This window comes from Protobothrops mucrosquamatus, unplaced genomic scaffold, assembly GCF_001527695.2.
Source record: "Protobothrops mucrosquamatus isolate PMUCROS unplaced genomic scaffold, P.Mucros_1.0 scaffold2282, whole genome shotgun sequence".
In the NCBI taxonomy this organism is placed as follows: Eukaryota; Metazoa; Chordata; class Lepidosauria; order Squamata; family Viperidae; genus Protobothrops; species Protobothrops mucrosquamatus.
Window position 1 is genome coordinate 193,951 of NW_015388369.1, and position 22,350 is coordinate 216,300.

Sequence of the window (22,350 nt, forward strand, 5' to 3'; positions counted from 1 at the left end):
AGGGGAATTTTTATTTTTTATTTCTTTCTTGTCAAAATGTCTGGGCTACTTCGTTTCAAAGTGGTTGAATCACGGTCCAATCACTTCTATGGTTATTACCTTGACATGTACAGTATTGCTGAGTGACTTTAAGTGGATTCCTTTTCTTATGTTCAGGAAAAATAAATCAGCTGATTAAAAAGGGTCTTTTAAAGTTTCCTTTTTATTCCCCTACCTAAATGATTTTCCCCCCTAATTCTTGTTTACAGTTAGACTGAAATGGAATGTAATCTTTTCAATCCTTTTGTTTTCTGCAAAATAATAATAATAATAATAATGCAAAGGGTTCATCCCAAACTGGTTTAAGAAACCATTTTTATGGCCAATTACAAGTTTGGAAAATCAACTAAAAATAAGTCCTATAGAATGGGGTGGTCTTACTTACAAGTAGGCATGTTTAAACTAGTGTCGGAGAAGAATTTTCTAGAATCTAGAGATTAGTAGTATAAAGCTGTTTTTTGCACAAAAGGAAAATCACGACTGCCTTTTACAATGGTCAACAAACGCATTTCCTTTCCTATTGAGAAAAACTGCCAATTCATGGTTTGGAAAAGTTAGACGATGGTTTGGATATCTTAAACCACCTTTGGTCAGGAATGGTGGGTTTTGAGGTCACAAGTTGAAGGATTTCCTTGTTTTAGAGGTTTTGCAAAAAAAGGTCCTGGTTCCTGTTTGAGATAGGAAAAGGATTTGGTTTTAGTTGGTTTTGATTTTGCTTTTCGTTTCACTTATTGGTTGAGCTTCCTATTGCTTGTTGGTGACTGTTAATGCATTGTAATGTTGTGTTTTTGTCATGTCCTCAGTGATGATGATCCTAATAAAATATGTTAATGATTGTTAGTCAGCCATCGCAGAACTGCTGAGTAACCTTGCCTTGAGGGATTTAAAATCTGCAGTTTAACACAAGGACAGCAATAGAGGACCGAAGAGTAGGGCAAAACAAGTTCAAGACATTGGCCATGATGTTGCAATGGAAGGTCCACTCATTATTTGTGTGTCTCAAGTGCAATGCACATTAAAAAATATGAACGGTTGCAGCCACCATCTTCATTTTTTAATTATTATTATTATGATGTCCTATAGACACCTTTGGAGACAGAAAGAACCTGCATATGAGATGTTTAGTGTGCATCTACACAGCCTTTGCCAGTCTGATTTGCTGAGAACATAGATGGCTAGGGGGGGACAAAGTTCCAGGGATGAAGCAGGCATTGTGCTATCTGTCACAATGTAGGCTTCATAAAAGATAGAATCCTAGGGCTGGAAGGAACCTTGGAGGTCTTCTAGTCCAGCCCCCTGCTCAAGTCAGGAGCCTTACACCACCCCAGTAAAATGGTTGTCCAGTCTAGTTTTGAACATCTTCAGTGATGGAGGCAACTCGCAACTTCAGGAGGCAAGCTGTTCCATTGATTAGTTGTTCTCAGTGTCAGAAAAATTCTCCTCCTTCTAGCTTGGATCTCTCTTTGACAAGTTTCCATCCACTCTTGTTTTGCCCTCTGGTGCTTTGGAGAATAAGTCAACCTTCTGTTCTCTGTGACAGTCCCTCAAGTTCTGGAAGACAGTTATCATACCTCCCCTGATCCTTCTCTTCAATAGGCTGGATATATCTAGCTCCCTCAAACGTTCATTGTCTAGTTTAGCCTTCAGACCCTTTATCATCTTTGTTGCTCTTCTCTGCACACTTTTCGTTGCTTCAATGGTTCGGTGTTTATTGCTAAGGATGCTGGCCAAATGAAGTAAATAAAAGATGGGCTCCTTGTGGCTTGCAGTATGCCCCCCCCCCCCGCATCTTCAAGTATTTCTCCAGCTCACTCTGCTGCTAGATATTGCAAGAGATGTGGGGATGACAACAATTTTTTCTTGAAATTTCAACACCTTTTAGGGATTTCCCCTGTTTCTGAAATTGCTCCATTGCTGGAAGTTTTCAAGAAAGATGGACAATCATTTATCTGAAATGGCATGAGGATTCCTACCTAGGTGAGAAGCTTGGACCTCTAAGGTCCCGTCCAATTCTATGATTCTATGATTTTCTTTTTTTGTGTAGGTTTCCCCCTCATTTTTAGGTCTGTTGTGCCCATTGTGGCTTCATCCACAAACTCTGCTTAAAAGTTAGCCATGTGAAGTTTGCAAAGCCAGCCAGGAGTGGCCCAGAGATATCTTGGCTAAATGGGGTTTGAATCTGGACCCTTTTTGGTCCTGACTCCATGTTTTAATTGTTATGTTACGTTGACCTTGGGAGAATGGTGTTCGTGGTTGGAACAATATTTTCAAGTTTGTGCTGGGACCTAGATCAACCAGCTCATCAAGAGCTTCTTTTGTACCAGTCTTTCTCTTTTTTCTTTCTTTCTTTCTTTCTTTCTTTCTTTCTTTCTTTCTTTCTTTCTTTCTTTCTTTCTTTCTTTCTTTCTTTCTTTCTTTCTTTCTTTCTTTCCCAGAACCAATTAACGATAAGTACTGAGGTATCACTGTAGTCCAGCTTCTTGCCTCCAGAGTCAGTTCTTAATTGATGAGACAGGAAAGGAAAAATGAAAGCGGAGGTGAAGAAAACAAACATTGAAGCAAATCATTTCTGAACAGGAAGGGTGACACGGTCTGACTCTGTTTGCTTTGCTTTGTGGTCTAGAGACCATGGTTTGGTTCCTGATAGGAGATAAAAGATAACAGCAAACCTTCAGTTCTCCAGTCCAAAGTAAACAGTTAAAAAAAACAAACAAACCCTAAGAGACTTAACTTTGATTTACTTTGCTAATTCCCCTCCCTTCTTAAACTGAATAAAAAGAGCTTTGAATTCCCCACATTCTTGACAAACAAGGAAACAATTCATGGTATCAAGTTCAACTCCAGAATGTAATAGACAAAGGAGCAATTGTTTCGTGGAGTCGGTGGGACTGGCTCTTTGGTGCCTTTTGTGATCCTTCACAAAACTCTTTGGTTATGTATAGCATGTATAAACTCAGATTGTCCTTTCAAATCACAGAATCACAAAGTTATGTAGATTATTATTATTATTATTATTATTATTATTATTATTATTATTATTATTATTATTATTATTATTATTATTATTTCAACCTTCCCTGGAACCTCCAGAAGATCAGGTTGGGGGACGGGTCCGTCCTTGGGATGTGGTAAAGTCTGTTTGCCGACAGGTCAGAGAAGAATTTTTGAAGGTCACAACCTCGTGAGTGGTGAAGTGGAGGCAGGTTGTTCCACTGGTTAATTGTTCTAACTGTCAGAAAGTTTCTCCTTAGTTCTAAGTTGCTTCTCTCCTTGGTCAGTTTCCACCCGTTGCTTCTTGTCCTGCCTTCAGGCGCTTTGGAGAATAGCTTGACTCCCTCTTCTTTATGGCAGCCCCTGAGATACTGGAACACTGCTATCATGTCTCCCCTCTTCGTTAAACTAGACATACCCAGTTCCAGCAACCGTTCCTTATATGTTTTAGCCTCCAGTCCCCTCATCATCTTTGTTGCTCTTCTCTGCACTCTTTCTAGAGTCTCAGCATCTTTTTTACATCGTGGTGACCAGGAAGTCGCCATAAAATATCCGTGCAAATCAGGTCACCTTGATTTGTGGAAGAAGACGTGATGTTTTGGTTCACACAGGACTCTAAAGCTCAGAGCACGCCACACGTGTTGTGATTTCAACCTTTTAGGAGAGAGTTTAAAGAGTGAAATGAAGAGGATGAAATCTTATCTCCCTCCCCCCTCCAGAAAACATATAAGGAAATTGGAAAAACATGATCCCGGATGTGCTGTGGAGACAATATCAAGAGACCTAGCTGATTTGAGGTGGTCCATAATTAAACTGTATTATGGATTATGGAATAGCTCACATTTAAAATGCTAAACACATGTGGGAAGAAGGTTAATAAACCCCTGAACAGTTCAATCCTGATTTTTGCTATAATTTACAGCGTTGGTTAATCCACACAGCAATAGAGCTTAGACCGAAAATCTTATACTTTAGCAGGGCCATCATAACCTGGCAACTTTAAGACCTGTGGAATTCAACTCCAGAATTCAAGGACTACCTGTATATATGTCTAGGCTTCAGCTTAATAACATATATTAAAATAAGTTATAAGTGTATAATTTAATATATAACTTTTTTCATTCTGTTGTTGTCAAAGATAGCAGGCAGGGAAGACAACTGGAGTAGAAAAGCAGGAGAGGAAAATAAACATTGCAGGGAAAAAAATTGGTCCAGAAGCTTCTCATAGAAGCTTATCTGACTCTGTTAATCAATTCCCATATCTAAACTTTTGGTCCCTGGGACTTCCCAGATGCGTCAAAAAGAGAAGATAAGAAAAAGTCTATTTTTTCCTCCAATTTCCTTTGCCAGGAAGCGGTTATGGAAAATTGGAACCAACTCTGGAGGAAAAGCCCCCTTCTCTTGCTTCTAAATTACAGGTAGTCCTCAACAATTCACTTCCTGACTGTTAGATAAGATAACCTTTATTGTCATTTTTTTACTGGGCACAATGGCACCCATCAAAAAATGAAATTTAGTTGCCCGCTCTCAAAGTGAAACACATACATGACACACACCTAAAACATAGTATTAATACCACTTTACAATGCCTTGGTAAGGCCACAACTTGGAATACTGCATCCAGTTTTGGTCACCACGATGTAAAAAAGATGCTGAGACTCTAAAAAGAGTGCACAGAAGAGCAACAAGGATGATTAGGGGACTGGAGGCTAAAGCATATAAGGAACGGCTGCTGGAATTGGGTATGTCTAGTTTAATGAAGAGAAGGACGAGGGGGGACATGATAGCAGTGTTCCAGTATCTCAGGGGCTGCCACAAAGAAGAGGGAGTCAAGCTCTTCTCCAAAGCCCCTGAAGGCAGGACAAGAAGCAACGGATGGAAACTAACCAAGGAGAGAAGCAACCTAGAACTAAGGAGAAACTTCCTGACAGTTAGAACAATTAACCCGTGGAACAGCTTGCCACCAGAAGGTGTGGGTGCTCCAACACTGGAAGTTTTTAAGAAGAGACTGGACAGCCGTTTGTCTGAAATGGTGTAGGGTTCCTGCCTGGGCAGGGGGTTGGACTCGATGACCTCCAAGGTCCCTTCCAACTTTATTATTATTATTATTATTATTATAACTACATAACTTTGTGATTCTGTGATTTGAAAGGACAATCTGAGTTTATACATGCTATACATAACCAAAGAGTTTTGTGAAGGATCACAAAAGGCACCAAAGAGCCAGTCCCACCGACTCCACGAAACAATCGCTCCTTTGTCTATTACATTCTGGAGTTGAACTTGATACCATGAATTGTTTCCTTGTTTGTCAAGAATGTGGGGAATTCAAAGCTCTTTTTATTCAGTTTATTCAGTTTAACAGTTAGAACAATTAACCCGTGGAACAGCTTGCCACCAGAAGGTGTGGGTGCTCCAACATTGGAAGTTTTTAAGAAGAGACTGGACAGCCGTTTGTCTGAAATGGTATAGGGCTTCCTGCCTGAGCAGGGGGTTGGACTAGATGACCTCCAAGGTCCCTTCCAACATTATTATTGTTGTTGTTGTTGTTGTTGTTGTTATTATTATTATTATTATTATTATTATTACTACTACTACTATACACAACATATGTATAGACCCACACCCCTACAAATACGTAACAAATAAATATTAAATACTATCCATCTTAAATATATAACGGAAGGAGGAAGCTTGGGAGTTTATAAGGTTCAAAGTTACAGTGGCATTGAAAAAAGTGACCTATGACCATTTTCGCACTTATGACCGTTGCAGCATCCCCAGGGGCCACATGGTCAAAATTTAAACTGCTTGGCAACGGGTTCATATCTGTGATGGTTGCAATATGGGATCCCCTTTTGAAACCTCCTGACAAGCCAAGTCAGTGGGGAAGCCAGATTCACTTAACAACCGGGTGACTAGCTTAACAGCTACAGTGATCCACTTAGCAACTGTGGCAAGAAAGGTTCGCTTAGCAACTGTCTCACTTAGCAACAGAAATGTTGGACTCAGTTGTTATTGAGGATTACCTATCGCGGTTCAAATTCTTCTTGGATGTTGGCTTCTGAGAGCGATGTGCTTGTAATGGTCATTTCTATTTTTAGAATATCTTCCTGGCTTTATTTATCCGGAGTGGTGCTGCGTGGGAGTTTCCTCCCGGTTGCAGGCAGCACATCTTTGATTTAATCTTCTCAGTCTACAATGGGTGAGCAAACATCCATAATTAGATCTTTAGTTTCACTGAGATCCGAGTTCCAGGTTTGTGTTGCAATTCGGAGATTCAGGCTGGGTAAAAATAGGTGTCTTACTAGATATGATGGCAGGGACTTTGATTTTGGGTTTTACCGGTTGGGTAGATCTGTTGTTATAGAAATGGCTAGTTTATACTCTTACGCAAAAGTAAAAAGTTGAGGTTGGATCTTACTATCTTATTCTACTGTACAAAAGGGAAGTCAACACCTTTTCTTTCTTTTTCCCTCCTTTTCTACACTTTTCCTTTTTCCCTCCCCTGTTTTTCCTATTATTTGCTCTTTGCATGTTTGTATTTTATATTGTAAACTAATAAAAAGGATTAAAAAAAAAAGATAGGATGGCAGGGATAAGGAACTGTAGGACTTTCTAGATGCTGCTGTGCTGCTACTGCTGTGCAGACTGGGGGGGTCTTGGAAGGTTGAAGTCCCACCTTGAATTAAGGAGAAATTTCCTGACAGTTGAGAACAATTAATTAGTGCAGGGGCAGGCAACCTTGGCTCTTTTATGACTCGTGGACTTCAACTCCCAGAATTCCTGAGCCAGGAATTTGAAAATCAAGATTCTATATTTTCATTGTCCTGTAATACAACGTGATCATTAGACATCACAATTCTGATTATTTTGAGTTTAAAAAGATATCTTTCACTGCCCTTTTTTGATGTGGCAAATTAGGAAGATTTGCCCTCTGAACAGCCAGTCACGCTTAGATCTTGTGCCTGTTTGTGGTTTTTTTTGTTGCTGTGTCTTGAGTTCTAGGATCTTAATGCCGCATAAGTATTTTCAGTTCCTGTTTTGTTATCTGTGCCAACGTCTTATCCTCCTACTCTTGCCATATACTTTGTACTTCATTTACTATATTAACATTTTATATTTGGGGTTTATCGTTTAATTGAAAAACTGTCGGTTTTGTCGGTGGGATGTCCACAATAAAGGCTATTCGTTCATCGGCAGTTCAGTTCTCTTCTCTTCTGTTATCTTTCCTGTAACAGCTTCACTTCTTTTTCAGTTGTCCTGGATAAACATCCTAAAATGGCTAAGCTGGTGCCCATCATTTCCCAGAAAGATCTCGAGAACATTTCCTTGAGTCAGACGGGCTTTGGCATCGCGCTGAAGGCCTTCCACATGGCTTGGCACACAGACATCTCCGTGAAGCTGTTGAGTAACCAGAGAGCAGGAGAAAGGTTAGCTTATTTATTTTATTATGATTCATTCAGTGGTGGAATTCAGCCAGTTCGCACCACTTCGGCAGAACCGGTAGCTAATTTTTTGTTGCCCAAACCCAGAACGGACATCCGGAAGCGGCATCCACACAGAGAACCGGTTGTTCACCTATTTGAATCCCACCACTGGGTTCATTGCACTGCCAGCCAGATGTTCAGACTGAATTTGGCATTTTGATCCACCTATCGAGTCCTTCCCAAGGACCTGGCGTAGGCAGATGTTGAAGTTTTAAGTGTTGGAGTTATCATCGCAGGGTGTTAGCTGTTCCGAGCAAAGCTGCCTTTTTGCAATTGACTAATGGTGAATTTGTAAATGCCAACGGTGTTCAAGTATTGCTTCAGTTATTTTGGGATTGCACCCAAGACACCTATGACTGTTGGAACAATCTTTGCTTTCTTTTGCCACAGTTGTTCTAGTTCTGTTTGCAGGTCTTTGTGTTTTGTTATCTTCTCCAATTCCTTCTCTTCTATTCTGCTGTCCCCAAGTACTGCCACATCCATTATCCAGACTTCTCTCCTCTTTCTTATTGACAATTGTTAAGTTTGGGGTGTTAAGCATTTTAGCTTCTTTGTTTTCTATTACTGTATCTAATTTCTAGTCCCCCCCCCCCCGAGTTCTTGTTTGCAGGCAAACGGCATTCCTTGCAGTGCAAGATTGTTGCTACCTAATCGTGCTGTTGTTTGTAGTCAGTCTGTGCGATCCACAGACTGACTAAACAGGCGATCCACTGTTTCGTCAGCTTCTTTGCCGAGGCAGTATTTGCTAATCTGTTGCTGTCTTCTCAATTCTGTCTTTGTATGCATTTATTCTTAAGGTCTTGTGCAGAATTAGAACTCATCCCCAAAGTTGAAGCTGTCACAGCATCCCTCCTGTCACAACAACTTTATAATCAAAGGGGGGGGGGGAGAAATGGAAGCACACTGATGAATCATTTTGCAGTAAGAAATGATGTTGTCTTGTTCTATTGAAACGGTGTGACATGCCGATCTTTTTTTCACCCTTGCAGAGATTTCAAGGCCCTGCTCCAAGAAGCAGCAAACATTCAACGTTTACAATGCAACCATCTCTTGCCTCTTTTGGGTATTTGCCAGTTCCAAGGTTTCCTTGGGCTTGCAACAACATGGATGCACAATGGATCGCTCTGTTTGCTCATTCATGATGTAAGTCAGAGAAGGCGGGATAAAAATTCCCTGGGCTGTCTCTCCTGTAGATGGAATGGAGTAAGCAGCTGGATTCCCGGGAGGGAGGGGCTGCCTTTTAGTGAAGTAAGAGGCAGCTTAGCTCAGATAGTTTGTGTGAGAAAAAGAGGGTGAAGACGGTTTCTCCGTAACAGTTCCCAGAGTATAGGCTTGTTGTAGTAAGCAGCGTGCTTCAGTTTGGCAAGATTCTGTCTAAAGGAATGGAATAATAAAGAAATTACTTGGAAGAAACACTGGCTGTCTATCTTGGTTTGGGGAGCCTGACAATGAAGCAATGGCATGAAGAGAATGAGGGCCAGACAAGGCACTATTGCCCAGAAGAGCAGCTCTTGAAATAGGACAGGCAGAGATTCAGCTTCTTGGCACACCAGAAGGGGACTTCAGCTTGTTCCTTCAAATAAGCTACCATTCTCAAATCAAAAACAAAAGTTGGTTTATCATCTTAGCTTGCAAAGGCCATGCCAAACCAGCATCTCACACGAAGCAAACCATTCCGGGTTAATTTATCCATTTTTCACTAGTAGCAAGACGAGCTCAGAATCTGCCTGCCAATGTCTAATACCTTTAATATAGAAATATGGGGCAGATATTAAATCAATGCTTTGAAAAACAGTGTATTAAATAAACACTTTTTTCCCCCCAGCGTGAACTCTATCCAGAGCTGCCTGTTCCTTTGGCCATAAGGATCCTGTCAGATGTTGCCAACGGTCTAAGTTATCTTCACAGTTTGGAGCCTCCTGTCCTTCACCACAATCTCAAACCTTCCAATGTGTTGTTAGATCTAGAATATAGAGCTAAGGTAGGCTGTTCAAATATGTCTTTTTTCCTCCCCTTCCTTTTGACTGGCTGTCAGAACAATACTTTAATTGCATAGGGCTTTTCCTGAAGTACAGGTAATCTTCAACTACCATAATTGAGAGCAAAAATCTCCATTGCTAAGCCAGTGAGTTTTGCCTGATTTCATTACCTTTTTTTGACAGAGTCATTAAGCAAATCAGCACAGTTATTAAGTGAATCATTCGGTCATTAAACAAATCTGGCGTTCCCATTGACTTTGTGTGTGAGAAGCCGGTGGGAAGGTGACCAATGGGTGTCACATGACTCCAGGATACGACAGCCATTGTAAATGCATGCCGGTTGCCAAGTGCCCAAACATAAACCATGTGACTGTGGGGATGCTGAAACCGTCATAAATGTTAGGATCGGCCATAAGTGGTTTTTTTTAGTGCTGTTACCACTTAAGGCAGTTGTGTCAGACTGACTACAGCCTGCTCCCTACATAGGTCAGGGGTCCCCAACCTGTGGGTTGTGACCCACTACGAGCCGTGGCCTATTTGCAACCGGGCTGCGTGAGTGGCTGGCTGGTGTGCACGCACACACAGCCCCACTCATGCAAGCGTTGCAGGTGCTCGGGGTCCTACTTGCGTGAGCATTGCAAGCACTTGGGGCCTCGTGCGAGTGTCGTGGACGCTCGGGGCCTCATGCGAGCATCGCAAGTGCTGTTGGCCCCACTTGGGCGTGCATCGCAGGTGCCCAGGGCCCCACTCAGGTGAGCATTGCGAGTGCTTTCAGCCCCACTCACGTGAGCAACGTGGGTCCTCGTGGCCCCACTTGTGCTAGCATTGCAGGCGCTCAGGGCCGCACTTGCACGAGTGTCGCAAGTGCTCTTGGCCCCACTGGTGTGAGCAACAGGTGCTCGTGAGCACGCAGGGGCGCGCGTGCATGTGTGCACCTGTCCCTCCCACAATATCCTCCCCTCTTCCCTCTCTTAGAAAGGTTGGGAACTCTGCCCTAGGTGTTAGAGAAAAGGTACTTTTACTAGAGGTGCGGAGTGCAGCAAGAGCGAGGCAAGCTCTGAATGAAAACCCCGCGAATATTGCATATTGAAAGCAATCCCCAACGTCCAAAACCCTCCCCCCTGGGAGAGTAGTCCAATCAGGCTCTCTTCTGATGTTTTGAGAACAGGGGGGGGGCTCAGGTGCCGCTGTAAATTCCTTTCACAGGGCCGGCGGCCTTGAAGGCAGGAAGAAGATGGCTTGGTTAGGCACCTCTAGTTCCTGTCAGTCTCCATCCTTCTCCAAATTCCCACAGCCTTCTTTCACACCTCCAGCACTCTTTTCCTCCCAAACGCCCCCCGCCCCCTCGATTAGCGAGCTTCAAAGAAAGCGAAGGTTGGCAGCTGACAAATTGCTCAATGACTGACTGCAATTTGAGGATTTACCCGTAGTGACTGGTCCGCCCTGGTTTCGTAAACTTATCTTTCCATTTTGCAGATCTCGGATTTTGGCCAACCCACCTGGAGAAAACAGCAGCTGAGGGCAGCTTTGGAAAACTGTAGCAACAGTAGTTGCTGGGATTTGCTCTTCCTGTCTCCTGAAATGCTGCAAGGAGGCCCATTCTCACCTGAAGGAGATGTTTACAGGTGAGTCTTTCTTTTCAAACAGGATCGCAGGGCACTGTTTGTCAAGGTGAGGCCACGGTTCGACGGTATGGCAGGGTTAGCTAACCTGGAGCCTTCTGGATCATCTGGCCAGGAGCCCAACCAAGTTGCTTCTTTACTTTTCATAGTAGGCTTGTATTAGATTTCAGAACTGGAGGAAGAAGGAAGTCGTAAATTTCCCCACTGACCTCTAGCAATGGAGTAATCAGTATTTTTGGAGCTGATTCTTCCTCATCAAGATGCTGTTACTGACTGCTGGGTTCCAACTGTGAGGAGAACTGGGAGTGTGTTAGCATGATGGAAATATAGAAGGAGTGTGTTATGAGTTGTGGAATAACTGCAAGCAGGAGAGTTATTATTGTATCCTATTGATGGCTTCGTCAGAAGCAACAGATAGGCCAGGAATTTAGTCTTTGATAGGATCCTATTTCAGAATTTTTTTAATGCATTGGACCCTCAGTTTTGAATCAAAATAGAGTTTATTAAATCCAATTCCTGCAACCGTTCCTTATATGTTTTAGCCTCCAGCCCCCTAATCATCTTTGTTGCTCTTCTCTGCGCTCTTTCCAGATTCTCTACATCTTTTTTTATAATATGGTGATGAAAACTGGATGCCATATTCTAAGTGTGGCCTTACTAAGGCATTATAAAGCGGTACTAATACTTCGCATGATCTTGATAAGAGGGAGAATAAAACCTTGAGACAAAAGGATGCACTCACATTTATCAGTAAAGGAGAATATTTGTAGCTTGGGGTTGAAATGAAGGGTCTTTGGTGCTCTCTGAGGCCAAGAGGTGCTGAGGAGTCATTCGAATTTGGACTTCCAATAGAATAGGTGTGTTGGGCTGGGGAAACTGTTTAGATGAGAGATGTTAGCAAATAACACCTGGTTTTCCTTTTCATTGCCTAGTTTTGGGATGATGTGTTGGGAACTCCTAAGTCGACAAAAGCCACTGACAGGTAAGCTATCTAATAAAACGCTCTATCTAAGATAATCTTCCTTGGACTGGCTCCTTTCCTGCATGTAATCGGACTGGAATCTCACCTTGTCTTGATGTTGCATGATGGCAAATACTGTCCAGGTACTCCTTGACTCACAACCAATCGCTTAGTAACCATTTCAAGTTACTCCTAAATTGCTTCAGTTGTGCATTTCTGTGTTCTGTCTGTCTACCAGAAATCAGCCAAATTATTAATATGGAAATTGCAAAAATATTATCTGTGGCTGCAACTTTGTACAAGTTCTGTGAAGAACTGGTTTTTTAAAAAAAATATTCTGATTTTTGGTTTAATGCTGCCCTCTTGTGTTTTTTCTTTTTAGCTTTTTTTTTCATGTAGTTTATATATCAGTGCTCCAGTATAAATGTATAGGCCAGGGGTATCCAACTATGGCCACTTTTAAGACCTGTGGATTTCAACTCCCAGAATTCCCTGTGTTGGTTGGCTGGGGAATTCTGGGAGTTGAAGTCCACAGGTCTTAAAAGTTGCCAAGGTTGGACATCCCTGGTGTAGGCTGTTAGTAGCAGAGTTCCTGCAGCTTCTGTACAGTGTTATTTTTTTTTCTTACTATAGGAAAAAAGACTTTGCTTCAAGCTGTGACTGGGGTCTGCAACGGTCTGCGCCCAGGGATTGAACCGGCGTTCATCCCAAATGGTTTGCCTCATCGGAACGGGCTGGTCCGGCTTATGCTTCTCTGCTGGCATCAAGAACCCCACTGTAGACCTAGCACTGCAGGTAATATTCTTCCCCACTGCTGCAAAAAAATAAAACAGTGATGGCTGGCTGGGGAATTCTAGGAATTGAAGCCCATCCATCTTAAAGTGACCCAGGTTGAGAAACACTGCTCTAGAGCAAGGGTCTTCAAACTTGGCCCTTTTATGACTTGTGGACTTCAACTCCCAGAATTCCTCAGCCAGCCATGCTGGCTGAGGAATTCTGGGAGTTGAAGTCCAAAAGTCATAAAAGGGCCAAGTTTGAAGACCCCTGCTCTAGAGAAGTGCTATGTTATTCTTATCTGTGTGAAAGTCTTGCCGGCTGCAATGTGCATGGAATCCCCTTGGAAAAAGCCACACTCAAGCAAAGATTGCATGGGAAGGACTGAGGGATGGAAGCTTTGTAAATGGGAGCAAATGAAATATGATCCCTGCGTTTTTCTGTTGACAGAATGTGCGGCATTTCTAAAGGATATCCTCCAAACCTTTCCAAAGGAGAGGATTTCTGATGCAGTTTACAACCTGATTCATGCCAAGGTGAGCCAAAAGAGAGTTTGGGATCCCCTGTTCTTCGGCTGTGGATCATTTCTTTTCAGAAACCACCATTTTAGAAAAGCTTGGTTACAAAATCCTCTAATTATGGTTAGGATAATCATGATCTCCTTTTGTGCTTGAAATACACCATGCAACACCATCCACTATAGTAATGTTGGCATTTTCCCTCTTTCTTTCAGCATGAGAAATTAATAGAATAGAATAGAATAGAATAGAATAGAATTATGGAATAGAGTAGAGTAGGGTAGGGTAGGGTAGGGTAGGGTAGGGTAAAGTAGAGAATATAGAATAGAATAGAATAGAATAGAATAGAATAGAATAGAATAATGGAATAGAGTAGAGTAGGGTAGGGTAGGGTAGATAATATAGAATAGAATAGAATAGAATAGAATAGAATAGAATAGAATAGAATAGAATAGAATAGAATAGAATAGAATAGAATAGTGGAATGGAATAGAATCGAAATAGAATCGAAATAGAATAGAAATAGAATAGAAATCAAAATTGAAATAGAATAGAATAGAATAGAATAGAATAGAATAGAATATGGAGAAGAATAGAGAAGAATGGAGAAGAATAGAGAAAAGAATAGAGAAAAGAATAGAGAATAGAATAGGGAATGGAATGGAATGGAATGGAATGGAATGGAATAGAATAGAATAGAAATATAAGCAGGATTTTAATAACTCCTGTTTACGTTTGCAAGGAAGCAAGAGATGACATGGCAGAGCAGATGTTTTTCTAAGAAACAGAGGTCTAAGGAACATGATTTCACGGCCCTCCGTTTGTCTTTCAGGAATGTGCAATTAATGCTGCCAAAGGTCCAGTTTCTCACCACCTTGAAACAGGGAGGCGCAATTTAGAGGTGAGTAGAGACGGCTTAGGAAACTTGTATTAAATTTAGCCATTGTCCTTCATATTTGATTACAGATAGCCCTTTTCACGCAACCAGAACTTAAGCGCACAATTTCGATTGTAAGCCAGGAAGGTCATAAAGCCACATGATCACGCCTGATCGTATGATATATATATATATTTTGCAGCTGTCATTAAGTGAGCGCTGTGGTCATTAAGCGGACTCATTGTTTGCTATGGGGAATTTTTTTTACTGGAAACTAGAAGTAAACATTGGTTTCCAGTAAAAGAAATTTCATAAATTGTGGTCAGCTGACCACAGGAACCTCCCCCATTTATGACGGTTTGCAGTGTCCCGGGGTCACGTGATCCTCTTTTGTGACTTTCTTACCAGCAAAATCCATGGGGAAGCCAGATTCACTTAACAACTGTGTCACTAACTTGACAACTGCAGTGATTCACTTAACAACTGTGGCAAGCAAGGTCGTAAAAGGGGACAAAACTTACTTAACTGTGTTACTTAGCAACAGACATTTTGGTCCCAACCGTGCTGGTAAAGTTGAGGATTATCTGAAGCCAGGTTTTGTTTATTTATTTTTTTCATTCGAATTTATACAATTTTCTAAAAATGTGCAGCTGTAGAAAGTGAAAGGTTTGGTTAATATTGTTATTGCAAATGATGTCATTTCACATTGCTTTGTTTAGATCATCTGTCCTCAGAACAACAATGTACCCAACAAGGAAATTGTGTTAAAGCCACAGAGTTTATCATGTGAAACAGGAAGTCCAATGAATAAAGTGAACCAGACAATCCTTGTCAGCAAGACTCCTCAACAGACAACCTTAGAAAGAGGTAATCTTTCTGTTAGCTCTTAAATAAAGTTTAAGTGGGAGGTGTTGATTCTAAGCGAAGGTGGAGGGAGGTTAAGGAAAAATGTCAAAGAAATGTACAGTCCTAATTCAGCAAGACATTGACAATTATATGAAGAGAGCACGGCTTGTAGAGACGGGTGTGTATTTGTGCGAATTCTCCTGGTGGTGAAATGCAACCAGACGGAATGTCACGATTAACTTTCGCAGTTTTGGAAAATGGAAAAGAAATATTTATTGAGTTGCTAACAATGCCCCTAAAAATAGGGTTAACAGTGAACCAAGTGTAAGTGTGAAACAGAAATTAAAAGAGAAGATTATCTAAAAACATAAAAATGAACGGAATGGGAAGGAAAGCCAGCCCAGGGGGTTTGGCTAACCAGTTTTGAAAACCAGACAAGTAGTTTTAAAGAACATGCCATCCAACCACAATGATTAGACCATGTCCATCCTGGTTTGACTTGGTCATCAAAGAATTGCCTTCAAAATGTCGTTGGCAGAAACCCAACAGAAGGTCTCTGTTCTACGCCCTAATCCTGCCGGTAAACCTATAAACAGACCCATCTTGAATTTGTAAGACATGGAACCAGTGTCCCAAAGGTGCTTTTCCCAAAAAGACAACTGGGCTTTCTTGGTGTGTGTGTGTGTGTGTGTGTGTGTGTGTGTGTGTGTGTGTTTCAAAGAAAATACTAAGAAAGTCCTATTGCCTTTTGAAAAAAAAACAGCTTTGGGACAACCTTGACCTGGATGATTGAGAATCTCCATAGAGATTCTCCATAGAGACATGGAGTCTCATACCCAGAAATCAAGATCCCCCAAAAATATATTGTTTCCCTTTAGCCAAAGAATGATCATAATCTACAACATCCTTCCTTTGGGTGTTCAGATACTTAATGTTTTTTCTTTCGTTGGCTCTGTTGCTGACTGTTGAACTCAAGTGAGTTCAACCAGAGTCTCTGGGCTAAGCAGCTGAAAGGTATGTGGATGGCTCAAACCTGTCGTCTGCCTGTCCTTTAAGTTATTTTTCTAACAAGATTGTGGCATGTCAGCAGGATGTAAAACAAGTCTGAACAAACAAAGCTGGAGTTTGAAGGTCACCCTGGAGTTGCTTCCCCTCTGATTTCTCTTCCCCTCTGTTTTTAAGTTTAGATCAGGAACACATCATTTTTGGGTGTGTAGGTATAAAACAGCACATTGCATGTATGAATCGGACTGCTTCTTCCAACACATTAGAAAATCTGATAAAAAAAAAGTCCAAAGAAGAACTTAATATGAAACATCAAGGTTACTTTACAGAAGAGAAATAGAAATGAAAATTATGTTTTGTGTGTGTATGTGGGGTTTTCTGAAACAGAGCAGAATAAGAAAAAAGAAACCAATAGAAAAAGGAAACAAAATAAAAATTATATATATACGAGGGCTTCTCATGCATGAATATACATATATACAGTATATATTGAAATACATTTTGGGATGAAATCCCTGCAGTTGGTGTGGCAAGAGTTAGTATGTTCCAATGACTCTGTGATTGTCTCCCTATTTTTTCTTTATTTTGACTAATAATAATAATAATAATAATAATAATAATAATAATAATAATAATAATAATAGTAATAAGTTACTTGGATGAAGAACAAAACATCTCAGATTAACAAACATTGGTCAGTTGTCATGATTTAACATTTTAACCTACTTTTGGCCTGGATGATTGAGCCTTCATTGACATACATATACAGTTTTACACAACCGTGTCAGTAAAAAATGACCATATTTCATTATAATCATCTGTCCATAATCCTCATTTGTAAGCAACACATTCAAAGATTGGAAGTAGCATCAGGTAAACCAAGACACTGAAAAAAGTGACTTGTGACTATTTTTACATCGACAACTGTTGCGGCATCCCCATGATCACGTGATCAACATTTGGACGCTTGTCAACGGACTCGTATATTTATGACGGTTGCAGTGCCCCGGGATCACGTGATCCCCTTTTGCCACCTTCTGAGAAACAAAGTCAAGGGGGAAGTCAAATTCACTTGACAACTTTAACAACTGCACTCATTCACTTAACAATGGCGACAAGGAAAGTTGTAAAATGGGGGCAAAATTCACTTCACAAATGTCTCATTTAGCAACAGAAACGTTGGGCTCCATTGTGGTTGTAAGTTGAGGATCACCTGCATTTTATCACTATTCCTTCGTTCTTGATTTTTGTTTTCTCAGTTGTCGTGATTGTGATGTTAAGATCTTTTAGTTATACCATGAGTGTTTTGATTTTTCTGTTACACATTGTGGAAGCCCCGGAGAATCTTTGATCGGTTGTAAATCTAAGAAACAAACAAACACTATACAGTGTGTTCCTTATTTGGTATGAACCGAAGAGAATGGAGGTTCTTCCGTTTACATGACTAATAAAACGATTCATGTGTCCCTCTCAACACTTCCTTCTTGCAGATCCATCTATGGGTGCCAGCAAAGGATCAAGTCCTCCATCCATCGTCCTTCCACCCCATTCAAAGACGAGCAACAATAAAACTAGGCCCTGCAGCAATGAATTCAAAGGTCACCAGCCTCTATTTCCACAAAAAATGGGAGAACCAGACTATCCCAAGAACTGTCCAGACCGTTGGCCCAATGGCACATTGATAGGTGAGAATTAAAATTAAGCCAGGATTGTGGGTAGCAACAGTGCATTCCATTTTAATGCATTCAATTAAGAGAATTACTGGCAGTGTAATATTGTGCTTGCTTTCCAGTGTGCTAAATCATAACAGTTGTGGTTTAACATATTTGTCAGCTTCCAGCTCAAGTATCCAAATAAAAGCCCAGGATTATTTTCATTTCTGAAAAGCTTATTGTTTATTGAATACGTGGCCTGGAAAAGGCGAGGTATTCAACCAACAGTAAGCTTTTCAGAAATGAAAATAATCCTGGACTTTTATTTGGATACTTGAGTTGGAAGCTGACATTAAACTAACTCATTTGAAAGCAACAATTCCCACCCCCCTATTCTAATGGCAAGATGAAAACAGAGAGGCACATAGCTGCCAGATTTTCACTCTTGACAATATTGCACAACTCCATTTGATTTATAAATCATAAGTTTATAGCTTAATATGTGCAATAGCAATAGCACTTAGACTTATATACCGCTTCACAGGGCTTTACAGCCCTCTCTAAGCGGTTTACAGAGTCAGCATATTGTCCCCAACAATCTGGGTCCTCATTTTATTCAGCAAACCTTTGATTACAGCATGGCTTAGAATAAGGTGTGAATCCCATATGAAAGAGCTGTGTTCATTCAAAATACTGTAGGAGGCAAGAATATTAGATATGTTTGCTTTATAGTTATGAAAAGGTGTGATTAAAATATCATTATTGTCAGCTCTTTATTTTAGAAGGGTCTTTGAGTGATGGACTGTCTGGGGAAGAGATGGTCCTTCCCAGTTGTAAATTCCACTGGCAAATGGTTTACGGAGGAATCAGGAAATGTCCGACGCTTGCATTCTCACAATCTTTGCTCCGCTGTATTTCAGGTCCTCCCAGCAAAGAAAAAAACTGCTCCATTCTCACTTTGGGGCGAGAAGCCATCTTGAGCTCAATGACCGAAGGGCGTTTGAACCACCTCCTGGACGTCCTACGCGCCCAGCAGCTCTTACCCAGGGCAGATTACGAAATGATCTCCTCGTACCCGACTTTGATGGGACGGACCCGTGCTTTGATTGACACTTGTCTGAGTTTGGGGGAAAAGGCTGCCGAGACTGTCGTGACTGTACTATCCAGCAGTAAAGGCAGCCTTTTGCTGAGAAGGCTCCAAGTAAACCTTGTGAATTAAACCTGAATCTCCGTTCGGTTTACACTGTGGCCTTATCGGTCCAAGGGATGCCTGGAGTTACTTTTCAGAGATGTTCATCCTCTGTAAATACGTCCATAAATACCTGGATTGGATGAAAAGAATGGGCTGCCCGCTGAGGAAAAGCAACACAATTTGCTATTTTTGGCATGACATTGACCCGAGGAGGCTCTCAACTATCCTGTTTTTTTCCTTAACGGCGGCAGAGCACAAGGTTTTTATTTTCACGTTGTGCAAAAGCGGATTGTGGAGCTGTGGGAAATAAAAAGTCATTTAAGGACAGGGCTTCCCCAGTAAACCACAGGGAGTAAAAGCAATGTTACTAATGGCGTCAAGCAAGAAGTAAGGCAGTTGGTCCACCTTCGGGAGCTCGTTACACCTTTGGTTCTCTGCCCCTGAAATCAAGGTGACGTGAGGCGAGAGAGATTCAAGTGTTCAGATTTTCCCCAAATGAGGAACGTGGATGCTCAATACTCAGCTGGGATGACTCCTCTGCAAAGGATCAGAGAATAACAGAAAACTATGTTGGTCATCTCACAACTGTGCAACGAAGCAGGTTTGGTGTTGGGAGATCTCCTGCAAAGTTATATCGGAATTGATTGAAGATTTGTGTATGCACTTTCAGAAAATGTAAACATGCAGATGTAAATATGGTATCTGTTTTACATTTGCAAAACCATGCAGTTAAAAAAAATAAACTCTACGCTGCGTTCATGCATTTTATTTAGCCAAATTTCCTTAACCATATCCTTTCTAAATAAGTTACAATAAACTATGTCTATTTAGCTTTAGATTTAGACTGTGCTTGCCAAAAGTCCTACATCGTAAACGATCCAAACCAACTGCACCATGTCCTAATATGTTGGGTTTTAATTTAATTTATGGTTTATTGATTAAATGATGATATCAAATATAATGTGTTCTGTGAACCAGGTCCAATAAGTGGATCCAAACTAGGTTAACTGCATTGTGGTTCTTTTATAACTCCCCAGGAAAGTTAATCATGCTGAAAATGAAACTCACTGATTGAAATGAGATTAAACGCCAACTGGATCTGAAACATCTAGGAGAGAAACATCTGCCACCACCTAGGATCGAACTCTCAACCCCCTGAGTGGGAGGCAAGCGTCTTCACCACTAGGCCACCACGCTGCTCATTATTCACATCATTAACAATGAAAATATCAAACTCCAGCAATATATTTTTTTTTCCTCACTAACTGAATTCCAGAATAAAATCGGCAGATGTTTGGAAGTAAAAAAATAGCTGGCAGGGGAAAAAAAACAAAACACGTTGGCTGGCACAGGAGGAACCATGTTTGCATAAGCAGAGCATCCAAGTTGGTTAAATAGTGTTTCTAAAACAGCTGTGTCACATCTGGTGCCCTCCAGGTGTGGAATTTCCAATTCCCACCTTTCTGCCTGTAGGTAGAACTGAACTCTGCAAAAATACTTAACAGGAGATCAGGCCGAGGAGGCCAGCAAAGATATTACCGAATTAATATTATGTGAGCGGAGTGCAGATGTGTAATTCTTGTTTTCATGCAAGGGCAGGTAAGCACTGGCAGGGTCGTGTCCAATTCCCTTAAACCTCCTTGTTCCTGTCAAGATGGAATTTCCTAGGCTGCTGCAAGCAAATATTTCAATATACAAAAGGATGGGTCTTTGGTTGCAACACCAAACCCATCATCTTGCGGATTTTGACACACTCACACACCCCAGCTGGTCAGTAGTTTTGTTGAGCAGCTGCACAAGGGAGGGAAGGAGTAATATATAAGGAAAGATTTTTTTTTATTGAATTTTTTTNCCCCCCTCACTTCCCAGTGCCAATCACAGGGTTAACAATAACATAATCATACTCTAATTAACATTAATCAACTATTAAAATAACATATCTATAACCTCCTTTAACTCTCTTTTAAACAGTACAATTATTAAAGACAATAATAATAACACTTTAATAATTAAAAATAATACTAAATAAAATATTCTAACCTTTATACAACCATAATACTCTAAAATTTACTCAAAAACCAAATGATATTTTTAGTCCCATATTTACGCTCAATACAATCTATCCATCTTCTCCAAACCAAAATATATCTTTCTTGCGAGTGATCCTTCACATAAGCGGAAATCTTGGCCATTTCTGCTAAATGACCATTCTTCTATAGTAGGTAAACGTTCCGTTTTCCAATATTGAGCTACTAATAGTCTTGCAGCAGTTATAAAGTTCAACATCAATTCCAAGTCTTGCATAATACCCAACAAAAATATCTGCGGCTTAAACTTTATCTTTTTCTTAAAAATATTTTGAGTATTCCACCATATCTTAATCCAAAATGCTTTAACTTCCCTACATGTATGTCCACCAAATATGAAAATAAGATGCATCTAAAAGATTTTTTTAACACGGGTATTCTCTGGTTAGATTTAGGAATGCTGCAATCATTTGATCAAAAGGACTTTCCAATCGCCCTTGGCATATCTAGCCATCCCAGATCCTTTCAACCTGGCTTGTGATTACCCACATCCTTCCAATGCAGAGAACTTCAACTTCTTTCCAGCTGACTAATCACCAATAAGAAAGCATAAAGAACGAAGAATTTAGCCTAGCAGCCAGCTTGCCTTCATTCTCAACTCACGTTGGCTGGTTTTCCCAAACTGGAACGGGCCAACTTGCCATGGTCAACTTGCTGTGAGATAACTTGCTGTGGCCAACTCGCTGAAGGACATGTTGTTACTGTCAAGCCTACAAAACTACTTTTGGTTACAGCCATCTTTCTTCTGTTTTTTTCGGCTTGCCACAGCTATCGGGGAAGGGAAAAATGCATTCTTCCAAGTCACGGGACAGGGTATAAAAACCGATGCAAAAATTGATTCAGTTGTGGACTCTGGGATTTGCCATTACCAAGAGTTCCACCAGCTTTTGCAGAGGCTTTAATAAAACTTGTTCTGTTTTCCAACATCTTTGGAGTTGAATTTTTATTCCTCACACCGCTATTCAGCCAGGTACCACCTATTCTATATCTGTGCATTTGGTTTTTCTTGCCTATGTGCAGGACCTTACTTTTCTCATCCCTGAATTGCGTTGGTTCCCCAGCTTTGCTAGCATGAATTTTGAGATTTGGAATTCACCATTGTAGATGGGTTGAATGTCTGGTCTCTTTTATCTAAGACAAAGGTGATAGCGTGTATTTTCTTTGCGATGTGTTACTGAAATCTATGCGTTTTGTGAGTTCCAGCTTCAGAGCAAGTCAAATATTGTAGCAGTGATTCCCAGAACATCTCTGAGCTTGGAGATTGAGAGGTGCATCTTATCGGTCATGTTCATTGTTGGATTTTGAGGGCGAGCCTGA

The 22,350-nt window shown here is 40.9% G+C and overlaps 1 protein-coding gene across 1 annotated transcript in view; it reads left to right on the top strand.

Annotated features, from left to right (window-relative positions):
* Positions 1–19,782, top strand: part of LOC107295258 (receptor-interacting serine/threonine-protein kinase 2) — a 20,522-nt gene extending 740 nt beyond the window's left edge. Inside the window, exons 2-12 of the mRNA XM_015824566.1 lie at positions 7,289–7,463; positions 8,510–8,663; positions 9,346–9,501; positions 10,976–11,124; positions 12,054–12,103; positions 12,716–12,877; positions 13,307–13,392; positions 14,207–14,275; positions 14,971–15,118; positions 17,593–17,787; positions 18,675–19,782. Coding sequence (XP_015680052.1) covers positions 7,312–7,463; positions 8,510–8,663; positions 9,346–9,501; positions 10,976–11,124; positions 12,054–12,103; positions 12,716–12,877; positions 13,307–13,392; positions 14,207–14,275; positions 14,971–15,118; positions 17,593–17,787; positions 18,675–18,973 — 1,620 coding nt within the window. The 5' untranslated portion in view covers positions 7,289–7,311 and the 3' untranslated portion in view covers positions 18,974–19,782. The remainder of the gene's footprint in view (positions 1–7,288; positions 7,464–8,509; positions 8,664–9,345; positions 9,502–10,975; positions 11,125–12,053; positions 12,104–12,715; positions 12,878–13,306; positions 13,393–14,206; positions 14,276–14,970; positions 15,119–17,592; positions 17,788–18,674) is intronic.
* Positions 19,783–22,350: the final 2,568 nt, after the last annotated feature.